Below are 26,440 nucleotides of genomic sequence, written 5' to 3' on the forward strand. Positions count from 1 at the left end.
TTATCTCCAGTGCCAATATAATTTCTCACTTTAGTACTGATCCCTTCCTTTCCCTTTCTGGCTATCCTTCCAAAATACTGTGTACCCTTGGACTTTCAATTTCAAGACCTTGTCTCTTAGTAACCATGTCATACCCCTTTGTCTCTATTTGCTTTATTAACCCATTGATTTTATTCTCAATGCTTTGTGCATTCAGACACAAAGCCTTTGAGACAAAAAACAGAAAATGTTGGACAATCTCATCAGATCTGACAGCATCTGTGGAGAGAGAAGGGAGTTAACGTTTCGAGTCTGGATGACTCTTTGTTGAAGCCTTTAAGTTTGTTCTATTATCAAATTTCCATACTCTTCATAGAATCATGGAATCCCTAGTGCAGAAGGAGGCCAGTCTGCCCATCGAGTATGCACTGACCCTTGGAAAGAGTCCTACGAGACCCCATTCCCCCACTCTATCCCCGTAACCTAGTAAATCCACATAACCTTTTGGACACAAAAGAGCAATTTAGCATGACAAATCCACCTTACCTGCACATTTCTGGACAGTGGGAGGAAACCGGAGGAAACCCACAAGCTCAGGGGTGGGTGAAAGGTGGTTAACTGAGCATGTGCCCAATTTTACATGCACCACCGACTCATGCAGAAAAAAACACTTTTTTAAAAATTCATTTTACCTGATGATGAAATTTCTGACAGCTTAATAAGGAATTTCAGATTATTATCAGCGAATAGCAAGCTCTTGTAACTTACCAAGAGTTTATTGAATGGCTAATTCCAAGGTGGATAGTCTTTTTAAATATGGTTTGATAAAGTCCACAAGCATCATTATATGGTATTAAGCTGTTTATTGAATTCATAGTCATGACACACATGTTCCCTAGAGCCTGGCAGGCAGTAAGATTTGCAAATCTCTGAAAATAAAAAATAAAAATGTGAATCAAAACAATTAATTTACAAATGAATGTGAATCACAATTAATAAATCGATGAAATTCTATGTACTTCATAAGGCTAATGAATGAAAGATGCAAGATTAGCATTTACTGTTTCTGACATTAGCCTAAGCCATTTAACGTATTTTATTTATTTTTTGCTATTTTAACCACTTTAATTTTTTTGAAAGTATTTTTATTCAACAAATTTTCAACAGTTTTACAATTCGCAACAACCCCTCAAAACCTCCCAGCCCACCAACACCCCACCACACCCCTCTTCTCTCAACAGTCAACAATAACCAACTCCCGAAAGTGCATGATAAACAAATGCCATCAATTGTAGAATCCATCACTCGCCAACTCCCCCCTTCACCTTTTCCACGGTCAGAAACTCCAGCAGGCCCCCTTCCATGCCAGGGTGCAGCGTGGAGAAGTTGACACTTCCAACGAAGCCGTCGACAAGCAATAAGAGTTGCGAAGGGTAAAACATCTGCCCCACACCTGCCTGCAGCTCCAGCCAGTCAGACAACCCGAAAATGGCTTCTAGGGAACCGGGCACCACATCCACATGTAAGACCTCCAAAATGGTGCTGAACACCATCCTCCAAAATCTTTCCAACTTCGCGCAAGACCTTCCTCTGCGTACCGTCTGCTCTACAGTATCACCTTTCTAATCCTGGCCACCTTCCCCACCCAAAAAAAACGAGAAAATCAGGCTGTCCAACCCCCAAAATAATGCCTTGGGCAAAAAGACCAACAGGCATTGAAACAAGAACAAGAGGGCAGCACGGTAGCACTGTGGTTAGCATAGTTGCTTCACAGCTCTAGGGTCCCAGGTTCGATTCACGGCTTAGGTCACAGTCTGTGTGGAGTCTGCATGTTCTCCCTGTGTCTGCGTGGGTTTCCTCCGGGTGCTCCGGTTTCCTCCCACATCCAAAGATGTGCGGGTTAGTTGGATTGGCCATGCTAAATTGCCCTTAGTGTCCAAAAAGGTGAAATGGGGTTACTGGGTTAAATGCTATTACTCAATAAAATATTGTAAGACTACAAGTGTTAATCAACACCAAGTTAAAGATCATTCTGGAAGAAGCAAGTGAGTTACTTATATTCCACAAAGTAAAACAACATTGCGATCAGAAATAGTAATATAATATGGTACCAGGACGTGACTTCAAGAATGCTTACTAGATAGATTAGATAGAACTTGAAACAAAAAAGAAAATTTGTACCGGATATTCGACTTCGGAAGGCTTTGCAGCATTCCTCGAAGAACAATCTGCTCAATGGACCAAGTTCAAGCTCCATGTCAAGTCAAAACTAATGGTAATCTTAAGTCAAATTGGAAACTTTTTAAATAGCAATTCCATATCTTCATTGAAGCACTTGATTTGAACACCGCTTCTGAAGCTAGAAAAATAGCGCTGCTTTTATCCATGGCAGGACAGCAAGCTGTAGAAATATACAACTCTTTCACTTACTCTGAAAGGGAGGACAAAAGCAAACTAGATGGAATAACTAAAAAATTTGAACACCATTACAAAACGCAGAAAAATGAAATTTTTGAGAGATTCAAGTTCAAAAGACTTTTGCAAAAATATGGCGAATCATTCATCAGCTTTGTCACAGATTTAAAGTCACCAGCACAAGCCTGCAACTTTGCTGCTTTAAGAAACACAATGCTCAGAGACCAAATTGTACAGGGAATATATGATGAGGGACTCAGAGAATCATTATTAAAACGCAAAGATTTAACGCTGGAAATCGCAATTCAAAAGTGTTTAACTCACGAACAAAGTAAAGAACAGTATAATTAGTTTTACTACCGTGAAAAGATACAAAGCGTCCACCATGAGGTTGAGTCAGTTAAAATGGTTTCTCTGCATTCAAAACAGCTTCTTCATGCTGGCAGATCCGATTCAAACAAGTACGCACATGCGCACATCAACAAAAGACGCAAACCGGCAAAGTTCTGATTTGTACATGCGCAAGAAGCCACGCATGCGCAGTTGAGAAAACATGCACTGGCTGAAGATAGATTTGCGCATGCGCAAGAAACTGCGCATACGCAGTTGAAAAGAGTTTGCACACTGTCCGAAGATCGATTTGCGCATGCGCAATCGATTACTATGTATGCGCAATCGATTATTATGCATGACATACGAGCATAATGATGTCAGAAGACTCAGACCACGCTCACTTAAAGGGAAAATGCCCGAAAATCACAAACAAGACTCTTAAAGGTACAACACCCAATTTTTTCACCTCAAAAGGCACAACACAGCCTGAATTTCAACCAGTAGCTGAAAACAACTTTCGCAGCACCCTAGAACACGCAGTTTGCAGCATCCAAAGTGAAGGGCACATTTAGAAATCCGAAACCAAAGAAGATGATTTGTTAATTAAAAGTGAAGAGCACAATAACAAATCCTAAACCAAAGAAGATGATTTGTTTATTCAATAATACTACTGAGACATGGCTGAGTTATTCGAACATGATGATCATAACATCAGCAACATGGTTGAAAAGCTCAATATGACTCTACTCATGGTAGATGAATCCAATACCATGGTAGAATGGCAGATTGTTGATACATTGGATGACAGCAATCTGTCAAATAGCCAAGAAGAATACGACGCCACACAGAGAGTACTGACCGACTCCGTTGAGGGAGCACAAATCGACTCCACAGAGAGAACACTGCACGACTCCACACAGAGAGCGATGCCAGGCTCCACAGAGAGCTCACTGACAGACTCCAGAATGGAAGCAATTAAAGACTCCAGAGCAACAACCATGCATGAAGAAAACTATGAAGGTCTATCCACCTTATTTTAGCAACCAGAAGAAAATCTACCCAGCTCATTTAATCAACAACAAGAAGACTATGAAGGTCTATGCCCTTATTTGAGCAACCAGAAGCAGACTTTGAAAGTCTACCCAGATTACTTAAACAACAAAAAAACGGCCATGAAGGTCTATCTACCCTATTTGATGAATAACAAGAAAGCAATGAATGTCTAACCACTGTATGTACGAACAGTGACACAGCGATCACAATCCGCATACACGATGTGCAAGATCATAGCAAGACTGATCTCAGCTCGTCTGTATAGAAGCACTCAACAATCAAAGTAAAACTATTCTTGAGTCCAGTGAGACCGCATCAATTAAAACCTCATCTACTCTTGACAACCGAAAAGAAACTGAAACCTTGACGACGTTCACTCCAGAGGAACACCAAGAGATCAAAGGTGAAACAAATCAACCAGAAATGACTCCAGAAGAGGAGCACCAAGGAAGCAAAAAGGAATCAAATCAACCAGAAATAAATGATGTCACCGAGATAAATACAACATTAGATCATTCACACAAACCTCAATTCAAAAAGCTCAATGAAACATCAGATACCAAAGGACACTGATACCAATAACTGTGAGAATGACTCAAATTATCCACAAGGAACAGTCATTGAGTACAACAAAAACAACAAGAAGCTATTACGGGCCAGTTTAGAGAACCCCAAAGTGTATCGTGGAGTTGACCTGACCCACAACGTTTAATAGAGTTTGGTTATGGGGAGCACAAGGACCAACTCTACAGGTGTGATGCAACAGAGACCTAAAGTACTTTTAAAACAAAACAATGTTTATTATATGAATCCAGTTAACATTTCATAAACACACAGTAAACACCTTAGCAACTATCAACTCAAATACCTCCCCCAAAAAATACATTACTCTATAAGTAACCCTTAATCTTTCCCAGCAACATCTATAAGACAAATACCCTCTTTGACAAAAACATCAGGTTTATATTCTCTACTGAGAGCAGTTATCACATGTAAATTAGCAAGTGATCCGAAGACATTGCAAACGGTATGAATGGAATTCCTTTATCCCTATCCTCTGGATAATCGTGACAATAAGTCCTCAACATTGTCTTTTATGTCTGATGCAACCTTTCTAATTCTCCCTGCGATTCTGGATGGTACGCAGTTGATTTAAATTGTTTTATTCCTAAGCTATCTATAACTTCTTTGAATAACGTTGAGGTAAAATTTGATCTTTGATCCGATTGTATTTCTGTGGGTAGCCCATATCTAGTAAAGAATTTAAGTAACTCCTCCACAATCTTTTTAGCTGTAATACTATGTACTGGAATGGCCTTTGGAAACCTATTAGACACATCCATTATAGTCAAAAGATTTTGATTCCCACTTTTCGTTTTAGGAAGCGGTCCTATGCAATCAATTAAGACCCTTTGTCATGTGAGATTGCCTTTAAGAAATGGATGTTTAAGAAATGTACCTTTAAGAAATGGGTGTTTATCAGTGATGTCAGAGTGTGGGTGGAGTCTTTCAGCTTTTTACTTTCATTTTAGGCTGTTTGGTGCAGGGTGTGTTTTAGTTTTGTTTTCAGCGTTGGAGATGAAGCCAGATAGAGCAGGTGCATTGTTGATCTCTCTGCCATGAAAAGACTATCTCTTGATCATTTGGTGAATTCAGAATTATAAATGTTCTCAGTAGTGAATGTAAACCTAATGTGCTTCTGTTAAAAGGTATTTCTTTTGTCTTCTGGATGTTGTTTGGGAAATTATTAAGGATTACTTAATGTTGTATTCTTTGGGGGTTGTATTTGAATTAATGGTTGCTAAGATGTTCACTGTATGTTTTAAAATGTTAACTTGAGTTCATAGAATAAACATTGTTTTGCTTTAAAAAATACTTATCTATTTCTGCTGAACCACACCTTTGGAATGGGCCATGTGCTCCCCATACCACAATTTAAAACATACTTATCTATTTCTGCTGTACCACACCTTTAGAATGGGCCATGTGCTCCCCATACCACAATATATTAAAAGTTGTGGGTCAGGTGAACTCCATGATACACTTTGGGGTTCTCTAAACCCTGGTCCATAACACCTTTTAAAAGGTTCCTCAAATGCTGGAATGGGTATTAAGGGCACTGTATAATCATTGCTTGAAGTGTCCCTATCACTTGACATGTGTGACATGATCGACAAAATTTAATTACATCTTAATAAAGTCCAGGCCAATAAAAATGTTTTTAGGTTTTAGCTTGAGTTTTCCTTATTCCCAAATGACCCCCCACTGCTACCTCATGTGCCACTCGCAAAACCTCCTTTCTATACTCTACCGGCAATATCACTTGATGAACTTCTGCCCACTTTTCATCCGCCTGCATATGTAAAGGTCTCCATTTTCTCATCAAGACATAGTTTTTACAGTAATAACATTCTGATACATTCTGAACTTCAACTTTATCTTCACTCTCTGATTTCACCTCTTGTCTTAACCTGTGGCTTTGCGACTTTGTCACTACACAATCCGGAAGAATCCTAGGATACTCGTCCTTCAACACTTCAGTTGTCTGATTTTCCACTGGTTTATCAACCACAGTAGCCATCATTCCCACCTGTGATCCAGCTATATCATTACCCAAGATAAACTGTATTCCTGGACAAGATAGTTTCTCTATTACCCCTACTACCACTTCACCACTCTTCACTGGACTTTCCAACCTTACCTTATATAATGGAACACTACTCTTCTCACCCTGAATTCCACATATTACCAACTTTTCTGGCAATATACTTCCCAAACTACATAACTCCTACCATTAAAGATTGACTAGCTCCCGTATATTGTAAAATTCTTCTTTGCCTGCTCCTTCTGGTACACATGAGTAAACTTTACTCACACAAGGAAATTCTTTAAAGAGATCTAACACCTTCTTATCAATCACCTCTTGATCAGGCTGCACAATCTTTTGCACGTCCTTCGCTTCACTTGGGCTTTCCTTTACCATTTTCACAAATCCCACTGTCTTATTCTGTTTTACCACATCAGCATTTCCCGTGCTTTTCTTCAACCACCAACACTGTGGCTTTACATAGCCTAGATAATTACAGTGAAACATTTGAAACTTTTCATTTCTCTTCCACACTCCTGGATTTATTTTTTAATCTGAGGTACACTCTTCTTACTATCTCCCATCAGATCCCCTTTACCTCTACCACTTGAATATTTCTCTTTTCCCCAGTTTCTATCCCTCACAAGCTAAAACTGATGTCAGAAACCAAGCTTTGATTTCTGAACTAATTCATAATTATCTGCCATTTATGCTGCTCACCACACAGTTTTAACCCTCTGTTCTTCCACATGAGTTCTCACTACATCAGGAATTGAATTTTTAAACTCCTCCAAAAGTATACTTCCTCTGAGAGTTTCATATGTTTGGTCTATTTTCAAAGATCTTATCCACCTATCAAAGTTACTCTGTTTGATCCTTTCAAACTCCATGTATGTTTGCCCAGGTTCTTTCCTTAAATTTCTAAACCTTTGTCTGTAGGCTTCAGGCACAAGTTCATTTGCACCTAAGATGGATTTTGTTACCCCCTCATACGTCCCAGATACCTCCTCTGATAGTGATGCAAACACTTCACTAGCCCTACCTACCAGCATTGTTTGGATCAGTAATACCCACATGTCCTGTGGCCATTTCATTTGTTTAGCCACCTTCTCAAATTAAATGAAAAAGGCTTCTACCTCCTTCTCATCAAACCTTGGACATATTTAAATAGATCCCTATGAAGCCTTAGACTATGTGGATAGCACAATTGCTTCACAGCACCAGGGTCCCAGGTTCGATTCTGGCTTGGGTCACTGTCTGTGCGGAGTTTGCATATCCTCCCCGTGTGTGTGTGAGTTTCCTCTGGGTGCTCCGGTTTCCTCCCACAGTCTAAAGATGTGCAGGTTAGGTGGATTGGCCATGATAAATTGCCCTAAGTGTCCAAAATTGCCCTTAGTGTTGGGTGGGGTTACTGAGTTATGGGGATAGGATGGAGGTGTTGACCTTGGGTAGGGTGCTATTTCCAGGAGCCGATGCAGACTCAATGGGCTGAATGGGCTCCTTCTGCACTGTAAATTCTATGAAATGACGCTCTTTCTCTTTATCCTCATCACTTTCCTCCAACTGTACGTGTCCCTTTACATCCGCCAATTTTTACTGACTGTCATGTTTCATGGCTATTTTCTGAAGTTCAAACTCTCTCTCGCTTTCCCTTTCCTCCTTTCTCTTTCTTTATTTTTTTATTCTCGCTCCTTTTCCTTTATCTGTACCCTTTCTCTCTCTTTTTCTTTTTCTTTTTGTTCTGCGAGGGCTATTCTTCCTTTTACTCTCCTTTCGCATTCAAGCTGCTTTAATTCTTTTTCATGTTCAAGTTGCTTGATTTGTAACTGAATTTTTGCCATTTCTAATGAGTCAGACTGTATCTCAGGCAATTTTAAATGCTCAGCTAGCGCCGTAAGTACCTCTTCTTTTTGTGTGCTGTCAGATAACGCTAACTGCAATGCTTTTCCCAAATCTAAAAGCCTTTTCTTAGTCTCTGTTCATAAGATACTGCTTGTGACTTTCTCCACCCCCCAAAACGTCCGAGCCTCTGAAAGAGCCATTGTGCACAACTTACTCCCTACTTAAACTAATACACCACACCTGCAAAGCAAGCACAAATATGCTCACCCCTCACTGTCTTTAAGTTCACAAAGCTAATCCCATCATGAAAGATAGATTTTTATTCTTCAAGCCCCCAATGTATCAGGCCAGGGTTTAGAGAACCCCAAAGTGTATTATGAAGTTCACCTGACCCACAACTTTTCATAGATTTTGGTTATGGGGAGCACAAGGACCGACTCTACAGGTGTGATGCAACAGAGACATAAAGTACTTTTAACACAAAACAATGTTTTTTATATGAATCCAGTTCACATTTTATAAACACACAGTGAACACCTTAGCAACTATCAACTCAAATACTCCCCCCAAAGAAAGCATTACTCTATAAGTAACCCTTAATCTTTCCATAAGACAAATACCCTCTTTAACAAAGACATCAGGTTTATATTCTCTACTGAGAGAAGTTATCACTTTTAAATTAGCAAGTGATCGGAAGACATTGTTTTCGTGCAAAGAGATCAGAATTACACCTTGTTTTGCTGTATGCAGCTCCAGCTCTGAAAACGAAACTAAACACACACTGTGGCTGCCAGCTCAAAACCAAAAGTGAAAACAGACAGACAGCCCAGCTCTACTCACACTCTTTTTTTAAAAATAAACAATTTTATTGAGGTAGTTTTTGGCTTTGTAAACAGTTACAGACATCAACAGAAAGAAAGCAAAAAAGGCAAAAATGTGCAAACATCCATGTACTTTCAATACTTCAATCGTAACATACTGCACAAGCCCGCTCCTCTCCCACTGGTACTACCCGCCATATTTTCCCTCCTACTCTACTCTACCCCCTGTAGCCACCTAAGATGGACACTGGGCTACAAAATGGAGAACTGCTAAGGCTGCAGGGAGAAAACAGTCTTAGCAAGGACAAGCAGTTTGCAGAAGACTAATTAGCATTCTGCACGTACAGAAACCAGTTTGTGGCCAGGTGCAGAGTGTCAGCCAAAGGTGTAAATGGCAACAAGATCTACATAGTAATGAGGTGATCCAGATCCAGGCCCGCACAATAGAAACATTTAAGTATGAATGGACACTTTTGAGTAGACGCCCAGACAGAACGGCACCATAGTATCCAACACAAAGAACCATAGGTACCGCCCCACCCATCGAGAAGCGACCCTCAGATTGGGGGGTTTGGAAGATATCGATTGGGAAAAGGCCCAATCGATACATGGCAGGTAAAAGACTGCCCCGAAGGGGCACGGACTTTGGGTGACCTATAAAAGTAGACCCCGCACATGGTTCGGTCTGTTTTTGGCTCCGGCTCTCTGCTGTTTTCATCGCTTTGCTGATACATCGCATCCTGACTCCAGTTCCATCACCAGCCGTTGAGCCATCAGCCATCGAACTGTAAGTGCCACTACGACGATCGCTACGGGATCCAGACTTTGTTAGACCCTGACAACTTTAAGTACCTGAGAGTTGCAGACCAAGAACGGGACGAAGGCCTTGCTCCCTGACCTTGCCTGTTCCTGTCTAGATAAGTATTTTAGTTGTTTAGTATTAGAAGTAAGTTAGTCTCTTTAGCGTATGCATGTGTATTTATTATATTTGTCATAATAAATATCAATCGTTTGGACTTACTAATCGGTGTACAGATTTATTACTTTGAACCTGACCTTGATATACTTGTGAAGTGTCTAAATACGGCACCTGGCGACTCCTGAGCATAATTACATATACAGAGCCATAGCAGTGTTAATCACACGGCATTTAAACGGAGGCGTGTTAATACACTCCAGTAAAACGCGCAACACCACCCCCCCTCCCCCCCACCCCCTGCTGACGCTCACTCTCCCGCAAAGAAGTCAATAAATGGTTGCCACCTCCGGGCAAACCCCTGTACAGACCCCCTCAAGGCGAACTTAATTTTTTCCATACCCAGGAAACTCGACATGTCCGTAAGCCACAACTCAGTCTTCGGGGGCTTTGAGTCCCTCCACGCCAATAGTATTCGTCGCCGGGCTATCAGGGAAGCAAAGGCCAAAACATCGGCCTCTTTCTCCCCCTGGATTCCCGGGTCTTCCGAAACCCCAAAAACTGCCACCCCTAGACTCATCACCACCCTTGTTTTTAGCACCCGGGACATAATCTCCGCAAATCCCTCCCAGTACCCCCTCAGCTTAGGGCATGCCCAAAACATGTGAACGTGGTTTGCTGGTCCTCCCGCGCACCTAGCGCATTTGTCCTCTATCCCAAAGAATTTGCTCATCCGAGCCACCGTCATATGGGCCCGGTGAACGACCTTAAATTGAATCAGCCCGAGCCAAGCACATGTCGCGGTCGAATTTACTCTACTCAGGGCCTCTGCCCACAGCCCGTCCTCCATTTCCCCACCTAGCTCCTCCTCTCATTTAAATTTCAGTTCCTCTGTCTGGGACCCTTCCTCCCTCATGAGCACCTTATAAATACCCGAGACTCTACCCTCCCCTTCTTCCCCCCTAGAGACTATTCTGTCCAGGATCCCCATTGGCGGGAGGCGTGGGAAAGACGGGACCTGTCTACGAACAAAGTCCCGCAACTGTAGGTACCTAAAATAATTTCCCCTTACCAACCCAAATTTCTCCTCCAAGCTCCTCAAACTCGCAAAACTCCCTTCCAGGAACATATCACCCACCCTTCCCACCCCCGCCCCCATCCATACTTCCGGGGGCAAACCGATGGTTGTCGCAGATTGGCGCCCAGACAGACGCCCCCATCTCCCCTACATGCCTCCTCCACTGGCCCCATATCCGCAGGGACGCTACCACTACCGGGCTGGTGGTGTACTTGGCCGGCGGCAGCGGTAGAGGAGCCGTGACCAGGGCTGCCAAGCTGGAGCCCCTGCACAAAGCCGCCTCCACCCGCTCCCAAATAGACCCCGTACCCACCATCCACTTCCTTATCATAGCGATGTTGACTGCCCAGTAATAATTAATCAGACTCGGCAAAGCCAGCCCTCCCTCGCTGCGGTTCCTCTCCAACATCGCCTTCTTCAACCGCGGGGATTTTCCCGCCCAGACAAAGCTCATGATCATCCCGTTAACTCTTTTGAAGAAGGACTGTGGGATAAAGATCGGGAGGCACTGAAAAATAAACAGAAATCTAGGGAGGATTGTCATCTTTACAGTCTGCACCCTCCCTGCCAGCGACAGCGGGAGTGCATCCCATCTCCGAAACTCTCCCTTCATTTGCTCCACCACCCTGGCCAAATTTAGCTTGTGCAGCCTGCCCCAGTCTTGTGCCACCTGGATTCCCAAATACCGGAAATTTTCCTCAACCAGCCTAAACGGTAGCCCTCTCAATCTGTTCTCCTGGCCCCTTGCCTGGACCACAAACATTTCACTTTTGGCCGTATTTAATTTGTATCCTGAGAACTGGCCGAACTTCCTCAGCATTCCCAGTATACTTCCCATCCCGGCCACTGGATCCGATACGTACAGGAGCAGGTCGTCTGGGTAAAGAGAGACCCTATGTTCTACTCCGCCCCTCACCATCCCCTTCCATCCCTCTGCGGCTCTCAGCGCAATCGCCAGCGGCTCTATGGCCAGCGCAAACAGCAGCGGGGAGAGCGGGCAGCCCTGTCTGGTCCCTTGGTACAACCTAAAGTACTCCGACATTTCTCTGTTAGTCCTGACGCTGGCCCTCGGGGCCTGATATAATACTTTGATCCAATCCACCAATCCCTCTCCGAACCCAAACCGTCCGAGCACCTCCCATAGATAGTCCCACTCCACCCGGTCAAAGGCCTTCTCGGCGTCCATTGCCACCGCTACCTCCACCTCCCTACCCACCGGGGGCATCATTATCACATTAAGTAATCTTCTCAGGTTGGCCGCCAGCTGCCTACCTTTCACGAACCCAGTTTGGTCCTCCCCAATCACCTCCGGTACGCAGTCCTCCATTCTAACCGCCAGTACCTTTGCCAGGAGCTTGGCGTCAACATTAATCAGGGAGATTGGCCTGTAGGACCCATACGCCTCCGGGTCTTTACCCCGCTTCAATATCAGTGATATAGTGGCTTGTGACATTGTCGGCGGCAGGGTCCCTCTGTCCCTTGCCTCATTGAAAACCCTCACCAAGACCGGGCCCACCAGCTCAGAAAACTTCCTATAGAACTCTACTGGGTATCCATCCGGCCCCGGGGCTTTCCCCGACTGCATGGCCTTTAGGCCCCCCATACCTCCTCCGCTCTAATCGGGCCCCCCAGCTCATCCACTAGCCCCCCACCTACTGTTGGGAAGGTTAACCCGTCCAGAAACCTTTTAATCTCCTCCAGTTCTTCCGGCAGCTCCGAAGTATACAGCTTGCGATAGAAGTCTCGGAATACCTTATTCAATCCTGCCGGGTCCTCCACTTTGCGCCCCTCCCCATCCCTCACTCTACCTATTTCCCTGGCCGCCTCCCTCCTCCTGAGTTGCTGCGCTAACAGTCTGCTAGTCTTTTCCCCATGCTCGTACACCACTCCCCTCGCCTTCCTAAGCTGTTCCACGGCCCTGCTCGTGGATGGTGCCCCCAGTTCCGCCTGTAGTCTCTGCCTCTCCCTGAGTAAACCCCCCCCCCCCCTCCCCCTCCCAGGGACTCCGCGTGTTCTTCATCTATCCGACCCATTTCCCTGACCAATCTATCCATCTCTGCCCTGTCTGCCTTGGCTCTGTGGGCCCCAATTGAAATCAGCACCCCCCGCACTACTGCCTTTAGCGCCTCCCACAGGGTCGCCGCTGAGACCTCCCCGTGTCATTCACCTGCAAGTAAGTTTGCATGCACCTCCGAAGCCTCTCGCAGATCCCCTCCTCCGACAGCAGTCCCACGTCTAGCCTCCATTGCGGGCGTTGGTAGCTCGCTCCCCCGATCTGCAGGTCTACCCAATGCGGGGCATGGTCTGAGATAGTAATTGCCGAGTATTCCGTGTTCTTTACCTCCCCTATACAATCCCTGCTTAGTACAAAGAAATCTATCCTAGAATATACTTTATGGATGTGCGAGTAAAACGAGTAGCCCCTTCCTGTCGGCTGTCTATCTCTCCAGGGGTCCACTGCCCCCATTTGCTCCATAGACCCTTTCAGCTCCCTTGCCATTGCTGGGAGTCTACCCGTTCTGGGACCCGACCGATCCAAAGCCGGGTCAAGGACCATGTTAAAGTCCCCCCCCCCCCCCCCCCATTAGTAGCCTGCGAGAATCCAGGTCCGGGATCTTCCCCAGCACTCTTGGAATGAAGTCCACATCATCCCACTTCGGGGCATATATATTCACCAGCACACCTCTTCTCCCCTCCAATGTGCCCCGTACCATCAGGTATCTGCCCCCCCCCCGTCTGCGGATATGCCCTCCGCCTCAAATTGCACGCGCTTGTTGATCATGATTGCCACCCCCCTGGACTTCGAGTCCAAGTCCGAGTGGAAGACCTGGCTAATCCAGCCCTTCCTTAGCCTGGTCTGGTCAGACACTTTCAGATGTGTCTCCTACAACATAATTACGTCCGCCCTCAGAGCCCGCAAGTGCGCGAACACCCGCGCCCTCTTAACCGGCCCATTCAGTCCCTTGACATTCCAGGTGATCAGCCTGGTCAGGGGGGCACAACCCACCCCCCCCCCTCCCCCCCACCACGCCGGTCAGCCATAGCCTTTCTCGGGCCGGCCCCCGGCCCGTGCGTCGCGCCATTCCTGGCCCACCCTTTGGCTGCCTCCACCCTCGACCTCCTTTCCAGTGCCTATTTCAAGTTCCTCCCACGTCAGCAGAACAACTCCCCCCCCCCCCCTACCCACATCCACTGGCTGCGATCTCCCCCTCACCTGACTCCCTTGACTAGCCAATCTGCTAGCCCGGTGACTCAACACTCAACAGGCGCCTTCCTGTCTCATTCCCATTGTTTCCCCGTCCTCCTCCCCACTCCCCGGCGCCCCATCCCCCTCTCCAACCCACTGCAGCAAGCCGGCTCCAGTATCCTCCGCGAGCTGCACAAAAAGTACAAATCCGCCCAAAAAGGAAAAAACAGAAAAAAGTGGAAAAAACAAACAAACAAAAAAACCCCATGAGAAAAAAAAGAAAAAAAAAGTAAACCCCCCAAACCAATGTCCATGAACAAAGGAAAGAGTTACAAATGTTCCACTTGGCACCTTTGGCCCAGCAAACCGTTGAACAGCAGTCCAGGCCCATTTGGCGTACCTTCCCACGGTAATCCTTGGGCCCTAATTCGCGTCCGTGGGGCCTCTTTTCGGGACCAGCCCCTGATCCCTCGCAAAATCCATCGCTTCTTCGGGCTCGGAGAAGTAGTGGTGTTGACCCTGGTGCATGACTCATAGGCGAGCCGGGAACAGCAGACCAAACTTCACGTGCTTCTTGAACAGCACCTCCTTGACACTCTTAAAGGCTGCTCGCCGCCGAGCCACCTCCTGGCTTAGGTCCTGGTAGATGCGGAGGACGCTGTTGTTCCACGTGCTGCTACTGGCGCTCTTTGCCCACCGCAGCACCCGCTCCTTGTCCATGAACTTGTGGAACCTAATCACCATCGGGCGGGGGGGGGTCCGCCCGGCCACCCCTGCCTCGCCTGCACTCTGTGTGCCCCCTCCAGCTCTGGCGGTCGCGGAAAGGCTTCGGCCCCCATCAGCTGCATCAATAGGTCTGCTACAAACGCTGCAGCATCAGCTCCCTCAGCCCCCTCCGGGAGGCCGACCATCCTCAGGTTGTTCCTGCGGACTCTATTCTCCAGCTCCTCCACTCTGTCCAGCAGTCTTCTCTGCCGCTCTTTCAGCCCGTCAACTTCTAGCGCCGCAACCGTCTGCGCATCCGCCTACTCCTCCACCGCCTCTCCCAGCTCCTTAACTTTAACATCTTGCGCATCCAGCCTCTGGTTCAGCTGATCCACCGCTTTCTGGATTGGGCCCAAGCTGTCCCGCTTCAGCGCTTCAAAACTGGATTTCATTACCTGGAGCATGTTATCCAGCGCCTGCTGGATTGCTGAGTCCAGGGTCCGTGTGTCCGCCATCTTCGGTCCCAGGTAATTTTCTTCAGGTCCTTGCCTCTGTCCCTTTTTCTCCTTTTTCTTCTGCATTCTCGACTCCCGCTGTTCCATGTGCCGCAGCCCGCTCCTCAGCACTCTCGCTGCTGCCTTCCTTCTCCCAGCTCCCTAACTTTTACCTCTTGAGCATCTGAAGTGGGTCCAAGTTGTCCTGCTTCAGCAACTCCAAAACTTTTTTCTTCTCCTGGAGCAAGAAAGGTCCGTGTGTCCGCCATCTTAAGTTTCAGGTCAGTTTCCTCTGCTCCTTGCCTCCGTCTCTTTCTCTCTCTCCTCCTCTACTTCCTGGACTCCCACGGTTCCATCGATTGCAGCCTGCTCTCCAGCCTTTTCGCGGCCGCCTTTTTGCTGCTCCTTGGTCCCGCTATCGCGGGGAATCAGCCCTCAAGCCCTGCCGGAGTGAGAGCCCGCCAAATGTGCGGCTCACTCAAGCATCGCCGCCACCGGAAGTCCAGCTCTACTCACACTCTGACACCACTGCAGCTATTTGATAAACACACTTTCTTAAAGGTACATCCTCTACAGCTATTTGATAAACACCCATTTCTTAAAGGTACTCTCACGTGACAAAGCACAACAAAAACAAGAAGCACAACAAAAATAACAACAAGCATAGTGTCATGTGAGAGTACCTTAAAGAAATGGGTGTTTAAGAAATGTACCTTTAAGAAACGGGTGTTTACCACTGCAGTGATGTCAGAGTGTGGGTGGAGCTGGGCTGTCTGTCAGATTTTTACTTTCATTTTAGGCTGTTTGCTGCAGGGTGTGTTTTAGTTTCATTTTCAGAGCTGGATAGCTGCAGTCACAGCCAGAAGGTGAATGAATCTCCCTCTGTAATCTAAAGACTGTAAATCGATCTAGGTGATTTAAAACTAATAACAGTAGTGACTTTAACCTAATGTCCTTCTGTTAAAAGCTGTTTATTTTGTCTGGATGTTGTTTGGGAAGTTATTAATTATTACTTAGTGTTGTATTCTTTGGGGTTTGTATTTGAATTGATGGTTGCTAAGATGTTCACTGTATGTGTTAAAAATGTTAACTTGAGTTCATAGAATAAACACTGTTTTGCTTTAAAAAATGACTTTTCCATTTCTGCTGTACCACACCTGTAGAGTGGGCTGTGTGCTCCCCATACCACAATCTATTAAAAGTTGTGGGTCAGGTGAACGCCATGATGCACTTTGGGGTTCTCTAAACCCTGGTCCATAACAACAGTAAGAACAACAACAAAAACAAGATAAATGAAAGGGGGCAGCACGGTATCATAGTGTTTAGCACAGTTGCTTCACAGCTCCAGGGTCCCAGGTTCGATTCCCTGCTTGGCCTTCTGTCAGAAAACATTGCGGGCCATAAGCAACTATGTTCGTAACAACCAAAACACGGAGGTCTCACCCTCACGTTCTGGGAGGCACTGAAGGCCATGATTAGAGGAGAGAACATAGCCTACAAGGCAAGCAGAGATAGGAAAAAGAGGGTGGCCAGGCAACAACTGGCGGACTCCATCCTGGAAGTCGACAGGAAGTCCGAGGTCCCGACCAGAGAGCTGCTAGCGGAGAGAAAAAAGCTGCAAATGGACTTTAACCTGCTATCCAAAGCAGTGTACCAACTCCGCCAGACACGGGGGACTTTCTACGAACACGGAGACAAGACTGGCCGTCTATTGGCTCACCAGCTGAGAAAGCAGGCAGCCACAAGGGAAATAGCACAGGTAAAGGATAACAGACTGGTAACCGAACCAAAGGAGGTCAACCGGGCATTGGAGACCTTCTATCGGGGACTGTACACCTCCGAGCCCCCCAACGGGGGCATGGGGATGAAACACTTCCTAGACGGACTGGAACTACCAGTTGTGGGGGAAGATAGATGGGGGAGCTGGAAGCACCAATAGACCTGGGAGAAATCATAGAGAGCATCAGCTCCATGCAGGCGGGGAAAGCACCGGGACCCGATGGGTTCCCGGTGGACTTCTACAAAACATTTGCATCAGTCCTGGCCCCACACTTAAGGGACATGGTCATGGACTCACTGGCAAGGGGCATCCTGCCCCCCACGTTAGAGCAGGCCACAATTTCACTGATACCCAAAAAAGATAAAGACCCGATGGAATGTGGATCATACAGACCCATTTCACTGCTGAATGTTGATGCGAAAATACTCGCAAAGGTCCTGGCCAAAAGGCTGGAGGCTCTGCACCAGAAGTGGTCGCAGAGTGACCAAACGGGCTTTGTCAAGGGTAGGCAGCTCACAGCGAACATCAGGTGGCTGCTGAACGTAATAATGACCCCCCCCCCCCCCCCCCCCCCCCCCCCCGGGGAGAGAACACTAGAGGTGATCGTCTCCCTGGACGCAGAAAAGGCCTTTGATAGAGTCGAATGGAAATACCTCCTCGAGGTACTGGAACGGTTTGGGCTAGGAGTGGGGTTCACTGCCTGGGTGAGGCTCCTGTAGAACGCTCCCAAAGCAAGCGTCTGAACTAACACCACCAGCTCTAAATACTTCCAGCTGCAGAGAGGAACAGAGCAGGGCTGCCCCCTGTCCCCACTCTTGTTCGCGTTAGCGATCGAACCCCTGGCAATAGCCCTGTGGGATGCGAAAAGCTAGAAGGGAATCCGGCGAGATGACAGAGAGCACAGAATATCACTCTATGCAGATGACCTGGTCCTCTATGTCTCGAAGCCACAGGAGGGATTGAAGGCAATACTGCAAATACTGAAAGAGTTTGGAACCTTCTCGGGCTATAAATGTAACCTGGGCAAAAGCGACGCATTCCCAGTGAACCCAAACGGGGGACAGAGAGAGCTGAAGGGGCTCCCGTTCAAAACAGCCCAGAACAGATTCCGCTACCAGGGGATCCAGATAGCCAGAGACTAGTCACAGATCCACAAGTAGAACCTGACCAGCCTAGTGGAGGAAGTAAGAAGAGACCTTCAAAGGTGGGGCTCACTCCCTCTCTCTCTGGCTGGGAGAGTGCAGACGATCAAGATGAACGCACTGCCAATGTTCCTGTTTAGATCCATTCTGATCTTCATCCCCAAGGCCTTTTTCCAAAACGTAGAGAGTCTAATCAAGGCGTTTGTGTGTGTGTGTGTGTGTGTGTGTGTGTGGGGACCCGAGAATTCCCAAACAGACACTACAAAGAAGGAAAATCAAAGGGGGCTTGGCCTTACTAAACCTACAATACTACCACTGGGCAGCAACGGCAGAATGAGTGAGGGGATGGGTACAAGAACCCGACACAGATTGGGTACAAATGGAGGAGACATCCTGTAAAGAAACGACTCTCCGGGCCCTGGCCACAGCAGCACTCCCATCCTCCTCAGCAAGGTACACAACAAGCCCAGTGATAGCGGCCACGCTGAGAATGTGGACCAAGTTGAGACAGTACTTCGGGATAACCAAAATTTCCCCTATGGCCCCCATCTGCGGCAATCACAGATTCCACCCCCAGCCATGTTGGATACCACCTTCAAAAGATGGAGGCGGGACGGGGGCACATTAACGGTCGGGGACTTTTACGCAGGGCATAGACTGACGACACTAGATGAACTGACGAGGAAGTGGAGGCTAGCAAAAGGACAGGAAATGAGACACCTCCAAATAAAACATTTCCTCCGCAAACAGACAGTGGGGTACCCCGGGGCCCCAGAAACCATATGATGCACGATCAATTGCACAAAGACTCAGATTGGGTACAACTGTGGCTTTATTGCAGTCAGATGCGTGGCCTCCTACTGCAGCTAACGATATGGCAGATCAATGGAGGACACGCATATTTATGCAGCTCCTAGTGGGCGGAGCCAGCCGGCAGGGGCTACCGGCGAACCTGTAGTGCAGGTCCTACCTTACATCCCCTAATACAGGTGTACACAGTGGTTCACCACATTCACCCCCTGTTAAAAATGTGTCCGTCGGGCTGGTGTGGAACTACATACAATGTTGCGAATTATGTACAGTGTCTTATAAAATGAGTGGGGAAGGAAAAAAAATGTCCATTTTGACGGTCCGGTGCCCGTCAGAGGTTCAGTCGATCCAGTGCTTTGACGATTCGCTGGGAGCGACGTAACAGTGGCGGCAATGTCGGTGCTGGCGGTGCTGGTGTCACCGATGTTGGTGCTGGTGCTGGCCTGCAGTCAGATTACTTCGGGAGCGTGCCAAAATCTTCTTCGTCCTCTTGCGTGGGCAGAGGGATGGACCTGGTGGGGTTAATAGTGGTAGCGCCGGGAGAGGGGAGGGTGGCGCATGGGTGGGGAAGTGTGTTTGGCTGGAACCTGACGGTGCCAGCTCCCTGAGGGAGACAGTATCTTGGCGGCTGTTGGGGAACTCCACGTAGGCATACTGGGGGTTGGCTTGGAGCAAGTGCACCCTGTCCACCAAGGGGTCCACCTTGTGGAGTTGGACGTGCCTACGGAGCAGGACCGATCCTGGAGCTGCGAGCCAAGTCGGGAGCGAAACCCCAGATGTGAACTTCCTGGGGAAGGTAAAAAGACATTCATGGGGTGTGTTATTTGTGGTGGTGTACAGTAGTGACCGGATGGAGTGTAGTGCATCAGGGAGGACCTCCTGCCAGCGAGAGGCTGGGAGGTTCCTGGACCGTAGGGCCAGCTGGACGGCCCTCCAAACCGTCCCATTCTCCCTCTCCACCTGCCCGTTTCCCCGGGGATTGTAGCTGGTCGTCCTGCTGGAGGTGATACCCCTGCTGAGCAGGAACTGACGCAGCTCATCATTCATGAATGAGGATCCTCTGTCACTGTGAATGTACGCGGGGAAACCGAACAGAGTGAAAATTGTGTTGAGGGCCTTGATGATGGTGGCAGGCGTCATATAAGGGCATGGGGTAGCGAAGGGGAATCTGGAGTACTCATCGACCACACTGAGAATATACGTGTTGCGGTCGGTGGAGGGGAGGGGCCCTTTGAAATCCATGCTGAGGCGTTCAAAGGGGCGGGAGGCCTTCACCAGACGTGCACGGTCCGGCCGGTAGAAGTGCGGCTTGCACTCCGCACAGACCTGGCAGTCTCTGGTGAGTGTCCGTACTTCCTCGACGAAGTAGGGCAGGTTGCGAGCCTTGACAAAATGGTACAGTCGTGTGACCCCCGGGTGACAAAGGCTGTCGTGCAGGGTCCGGAATTGGTCTACTTGTGTGCTGGCACATGTACCTCGGGAGAGGGCGTCTGGGGGCTCGTTCAGTTTGCCGGGGCAATACAAAATCTCGTAATTATCGGTGGAGAGCTCGATTCTCCACCGCAAGATTTTATCATTTTTGATCTTGCCCCGCTGCGTGTTGTTAAACATGAAGGCTACCGACCATTGGTCAGTAAGGAGAGTGAATCTCCTGCCGGCCGGGTAATGCCTCCAATGCCGCATAGCTTCAGCGATGGCTTGGGCCTCTTTTTCGACGGATGAGTGCCGAATTTCAGAGGCATGAAGGGTGCAGGAAAAGAATGCCACGGGTCTGCTTGTCTGATTTAGAGTGGCGGAAAGGGTGACATCTGAAGCGCCGCTTTCTACTTGAAAGGGCAGTGTCTCGTCAACTGCGTGCATCCCGGCCTTGGCTATGTCTGCTCTGATACGGGCGAAGGCATGTTGTGCCTTGGCCACAAGGGGAAATTGAGTGGACTGTATGAGTGGGCGGGCCTTGTCCGCATAGTTTGGGACCCACTGAGCGTAGTACGAAAATAACCCCAGGCAGCGTTTGAGGGCCTTGGGGCACTGGGGGAGGGGATGCTCCATGAGGGGGCGCATGCGGTCGGGATCGGGCCCCAGAAGTCCGTTTTGGACTACATAGCTGAGGATGGCTAAGCAGGCCGTGCTGAACACACACTTCTCTTTATTATACGTAAGGTTGAGAAGAGTGGCGGGGCGGAGGAATTTTGCGAAGTTGGCATCGTGGTCCTGCTGATCATGGCCGCAGATGGTGACATTATCTAAGTGCGGAAACATGGCCCGCAAACCATACCAGTCGACCATTTGGTCCATCTCCCTTTGGAAGACCGAGACCCCATTAGTGACGCTGAAGGGAACCCTAAGAAAGTGATAGAGCCGACCGTCCACCTCGAAGGCAGTATATGGACGGTCCGATTTACGGATGGGGAGCTGGTGGTAGGCGGATTTCAGGTCAATTGTTGAGAGGACCTGGTACTGCACAATCTGATTGACCATATCAGATTGCGTGGGAGGGGGTACGCGTCGAGCTGCGTGTACCGATTGATGGTCTAGCTGTAGTCCACAACCATTCTGTGTTTCTCCCCCATTTTTACTACTACCACTTGGGCTCTCCAGGGGCTATTGCTGGCCTCGATGATACCCTCCCGAAGCAGCCGCTGGACCTCGAACCTGATGAAGGCCTTCTCCTGGACGCTGTACCATCTGCTCCTGGTGGCAACGGGTTTGCAATCCGAAGTTAGATTGGCAAAGAGGGAGGGGTCAGCCTGGAGGGTCGCGAGGCCGCAAACGGTGAGTGGAGGTAGGGGCCTGCCAAATTTGAGGGTGAGGCTCTGGAGATTGCACTGGAAATCCAGGCCCAGCAATAGTGCAGCGCAGAGGTTGGGGAGGATGTAGAGACGGAAACCACTGAATTTTACGCCCTCGACAGTGAGAGTGACCGTACAGAACCCTCGGATCGGGACAGAGTGGGATCCAGTGGCCAGGGAGATCTGTTGATTAGCGGGTTGCACCGCAAGGGAGCAGCGCCTTACCGTATCCGGGTGCATAAAGCTTTCGGTGCTCCCGGAATCCAGCAGGCGAGAGGTCACGTGGCCATTGATTTTCACCGTTGTCGAAGCAGTGGCCAGGTTGTGTTGACGCGACTGGTCCAGCGTCATCGAGGCGAGCTGCGGGTGGTCGTCAGAGGCTTTGGATGGAGAGCGTCAGCGACCCAGATCGTGGGATGTAGTTGCCGTACCAGCCCCGTGGAGAAGGCAAGATGGCGGCGTCCAGAGGTCCTGTGGGGAACAAAATGGCGCCGCCCATTGCGGGGGTGGGACAAGATGGCAGCGCCCATGGGATGCTAGTTGGTGGCGCTGGGCAAGATGCCAGTGCCCATGGGCCGCACGTGGACTGAGGGGGAGGAGATGGCGGTGCCCACTGGCCGCACGTGGCCCTGGGAGGAGAAGATGGTGGCGCTCATTGTGCATTTGGCAGGGGGGAGAGGGTGATAGGGCCGACTGCGCGGGCTTGGCACACTGCTGCGAAGTGGCCCTTTTTGCTACAGGACTTGCAAGTGGCAGCGCAGGCCGGGCAGCGTTGGCGGGAGTGCTTTGGCAACAAAAGGAGCAGTGGGGACCCCCTGGGATGCGCGGATTGGTGTGAGGCACAGGTGTATTGGCTAGGCAGGGCCCCAGCTCGGGGGTCATTTGCGGGGTCCAGGAGGGGTAGGACGGGTGGGCCGCATGGTGAGGGGGTAGGCCTGGACATTGCGGGATGCGACCGTCATGGAGAGCGCTAAAGTTTTTGTCTCCGCTAGGTCAAGCGTGGCCCCTTCCAGCAGTCGTTGTCGGATGGGGTCCGACGCAATCCCTGTTACGAGCGCATCGCGCATGAGGAGATTAGAATGTTCGGTGGCCGTAACAGCCTGACAGTCACAGTCCCGGACGAGTGGGATTAGAGCCCGCCAGAAGTCTTCGGTGGACTCACCAGGGAGTTGAGAGCGAGTGGCGAGTATATGCCTGGTGAAGATCGTGTTCACTTTCTGCGTGTAGTTTTCTTTTAGGAGTGCCATCGCTTCCGCGTAACTCGGGGCGTCCTGGATCAACGGGAACACACTTGAACTCAACCTGGAATACAAGACCTGTATCTTCTGAGCCTCCGTCGCCGTGGGGGTCGCTGCGTTGGTGTAAGCCTCAAAATAAGCTAGCCAGTGTTTCAAGTACTTTCTGGCATCGGGCGAGTTCGGATCCAGCTGCAGGCGATCTGGTTTGATTCTGATATCCATTTCATTGAAAATCTGACTGCAATAAATTGATGCACGATCAATTGCACAAAAACTCAGATTGGGTACAACTGTGGCTTTATTGCAGTCAGGTGTGTGGCCTCCTACTGCAGCTGACAAAATAGCAGATCAATGGAGGACACGCATATTTATACAGCTCATAGTGGGCGGAGCCAGCTGGCAGGGGCTACCTGCGAACCTGTAGTACAGGTCCTACCTTACATCCCCTAATACAGGTGTACACAGTGGTTCACCCCACCACACTACTAGAGGACCTGATAGGCACAAGCAACGAGAAGGGGGGCGGGGCGGGGCGGGGCGGGGCGGGGGGGGGGGGGTGCTATGTGGGAAAATATACGGACAGCTACTGGACAGAGCCTGGACTCCACTGGACAAGACCACCAGACAGAAATGGCAGGACGAACTGGGGACAGAGGTAGGATGGGGACACTGGAGTTAAGCACTGAGCAGGGTGAGCTCCAACTCCTCCTGCACAAGGCTAAGCCAAATGCAGCTCAAATTGGTGCACAGAGTGCACCTGACCAGAACCCGAATGAGCAGCTTCTTCACGGAGGTGGAGGACAAATGTGAGCAGTGCCAGAAGGGCCCGGCCAACCAGACCCAATGTTCTGGCCATGTCCAAACTTGCTGGGTTCTGTACAGCCTTCTCCGAGGCAATGTCCAAGGTTGTGATGGTGAGGGTGAAGCCATACCCAATAGTGCCAATCTTTGGGGTATCGGAGCAGCCAGAGTTACACATGGGGAAGGGAGCCAACGCCCTCGCTTTCACTTCCCTAATCGCACACCAGAGAATCCTGCTAGGCTGGCGATAGGCAGCACCACTCACAGCTGCAGACTGGCTCACTGACCTTTCGGAATTTCTCCACCCGGAGAAGATTAAGTACGCCATCCGTGGGTCAGAGGAAGGCTTCCTGGATACTTGGGGGCAGTTTGTCGGTCTGTTCCAAAACCTGTTCGAGGCCAGCAGCGAAGGGTCAGTTAAACGAAGGACAAACTGAACCTCTCTGTACAATAAAGGAAATTAGCGCAGGCGAGAAAAATGTGATGTGTATATACAACTGTTTATAAATATAGGAAATGCCAATAAAAAGATTTTTTTTAAAACATGGTACAACTCTGTACGTAAAGGACAATCTAACAGCACAGTCCAAAACAATGGCAAGAGTACAAACATAACATGGCATGACAACAAATCTCACAAATTCATAGTTGCTCCACAGCAAAGAAAAGCAAACCAGTTTTCAAGGCAGATGACATACAGAATCGATACCGCAAGCACAGGAAAAAGCCCAGGTCAGACAAGAAAGATGACATACAGAATCGATACCGCAAGCACAGGAAAAATCCCAGGTCAGTAAAGAAAGATGACATACAGAATCGATACAGCAAGCACAGGAAAAAGCCCAGGTCAAACAAGAAAGATGATTCGACCATTTGAACACCTCTTGATGACCTGTTGGTAGCTTAAACACAAGAACACTGACGATGTTCCCAAAGACGTTAAAATATCAACATTACCGCTTCAACAACAGAAGAAGAAACTCAACCGACTAAATTTATAAAGTTTGGACTCACAAATATTAATTGGCTGTGTATAATTATCAATATCGTCACAACTTGTACAGATATACATATCATCATTTATCTACCTGTTTTGTACAATTTTCTTTAGAACAGTACAGAAAATATGAAAAAGAATAAAGGGAGGATGTAGTGATCTGCATATCTGCATGTACACAAGGGGTTAATATATAGACATAACAATCAAGTAATCACTAGAGGGCAGCACTAGAGACACTTATAAATAGACAGAAGGAAGCTAAGATCCGCCTCTTCATAAGGACAGTGACTCGTGACCACAAGCAGACAAAGAGAGCTCAGCACAGGTGCAGCTAATCATAAGTATTTCTTATTTAATCATGTGCATGCAACATCTAGTTTAAGCATTGTGGAGAGAATGAACTCACAGTTAATTCATCAACGTTACTCAATAAAGTATTTGCTCTAATTGGAAGAATACGAGTGTTAATCAACATCAAGTTAAAGATCATTCTGGAAGAAGCAAGTGAGTAACTTATATTACACAAAGCAATACAACATTACTATCAGAAATAGTAATATAATAATCTGTACATGGTTCACAGGGCCCCTCCCACATCACTCACAGACAGCCTCCACCCCTTCGAACAGGCGACTCATCCAAGACTTGGTGAGGTGTGCCATATACACTACCTTCAGCTGTATCATCCCCAGCCTCGTGCACAAAGTTGAAGCATTTACCCACTGCAGCACCTCGCACCACAAACCCTCCTCCAGCACCACCCCCAACTCTTCCTCCCACTTCATCTCAAACCCCTCCATGGGCACCGTGTCCTCCTCCAAATCCCCCTCTAAATCGCCGAGATTACCCTCCTCCAACCTCCTCTGACAGCGCCGCCTCCAGCAACATTCAGGCAGGCGCTATCGGGAAGGGCGGGAAGACTTTCCTCGCGAAGTCCTGTACCTGCACATACCTGAAACCTTCGCCCCCACGCCAGCTCAAACATCTCGCCCAACTCATCAAACTCGCAAATCGCCCTCCCAGACACAGATCAACCCCTCTCTTCCCAATCCCAGAACCTTGCGTCTATCCTCACCAGCACAGACCTATAATTCCCCCTAATCGGCATCCTCCCTGACCCAGCTCCCAACCTAAAATGCTGCCTAAACTGCCTCCAGATCTTCAACGTGGCCACCACCACCGGACTCACCGAATACTTCCCTGGGGCCATCGGGATTGGCGCCGTTGCCAGCGCCTGCAACCCTGACACCTGCAAGAGCCCGCCTCCATTCTCACCCACCCTGCTCTATCCCTGAATCTTTTCTGCATTTGCCGTCCAATAATAATACATCTAACTGTCCCCTACTGTCCCCTCTGCAGTATCACCTTCCTAATCCTGGCCAACTTCCACGCCCCAGAAAACGTGGAGATCAGCCTGTCCACCCCCCTAAAATCCACCTTGGGCAAAAAGACCGGCAGGCATTGAAACAA

General features: G+C 48.4%; 1 protein-coding gene across 3 annotated transcripts in view; it reads right to left on the reverse strand.

The window, feature by feature from the left end:
* The window catches only part of tmem67 (transmembrane protein 67), a 356,662-nt gene that overhangs the window by 210,339 nt on the left and 119,883 nt on the right, over positions 1 to 26,440 (reverse strand). For all 3 annotated transcript variants that reach the window (XM_038809034.1, XM_038809035.1, XM_038809033.1), the window contains exon 8: positions 748 to 908. In XM_038809034.1, coding sequence (XP_038664962.1) covers positions 748 to 908 — 161 coding nt within the window. The remainder of the gene's footprint in view (positions 1 to 747; positions 909 to 26,440) is intronic.

This window comes from Scyliorhinus canicula, chromosome 10 (genome assembly GCF_902713615.1).
Source record: "Scyliorhinus canicula chromosome 10, sScyCan1.1, whole genome shotgun sequence".
NCBI lineage: Eukaryota > Metazoa > Chordata > Chondrichthyes > Carcharhiniformes > Scyliorhinidae > Scyliorhinus > Scyliorhinus canicula.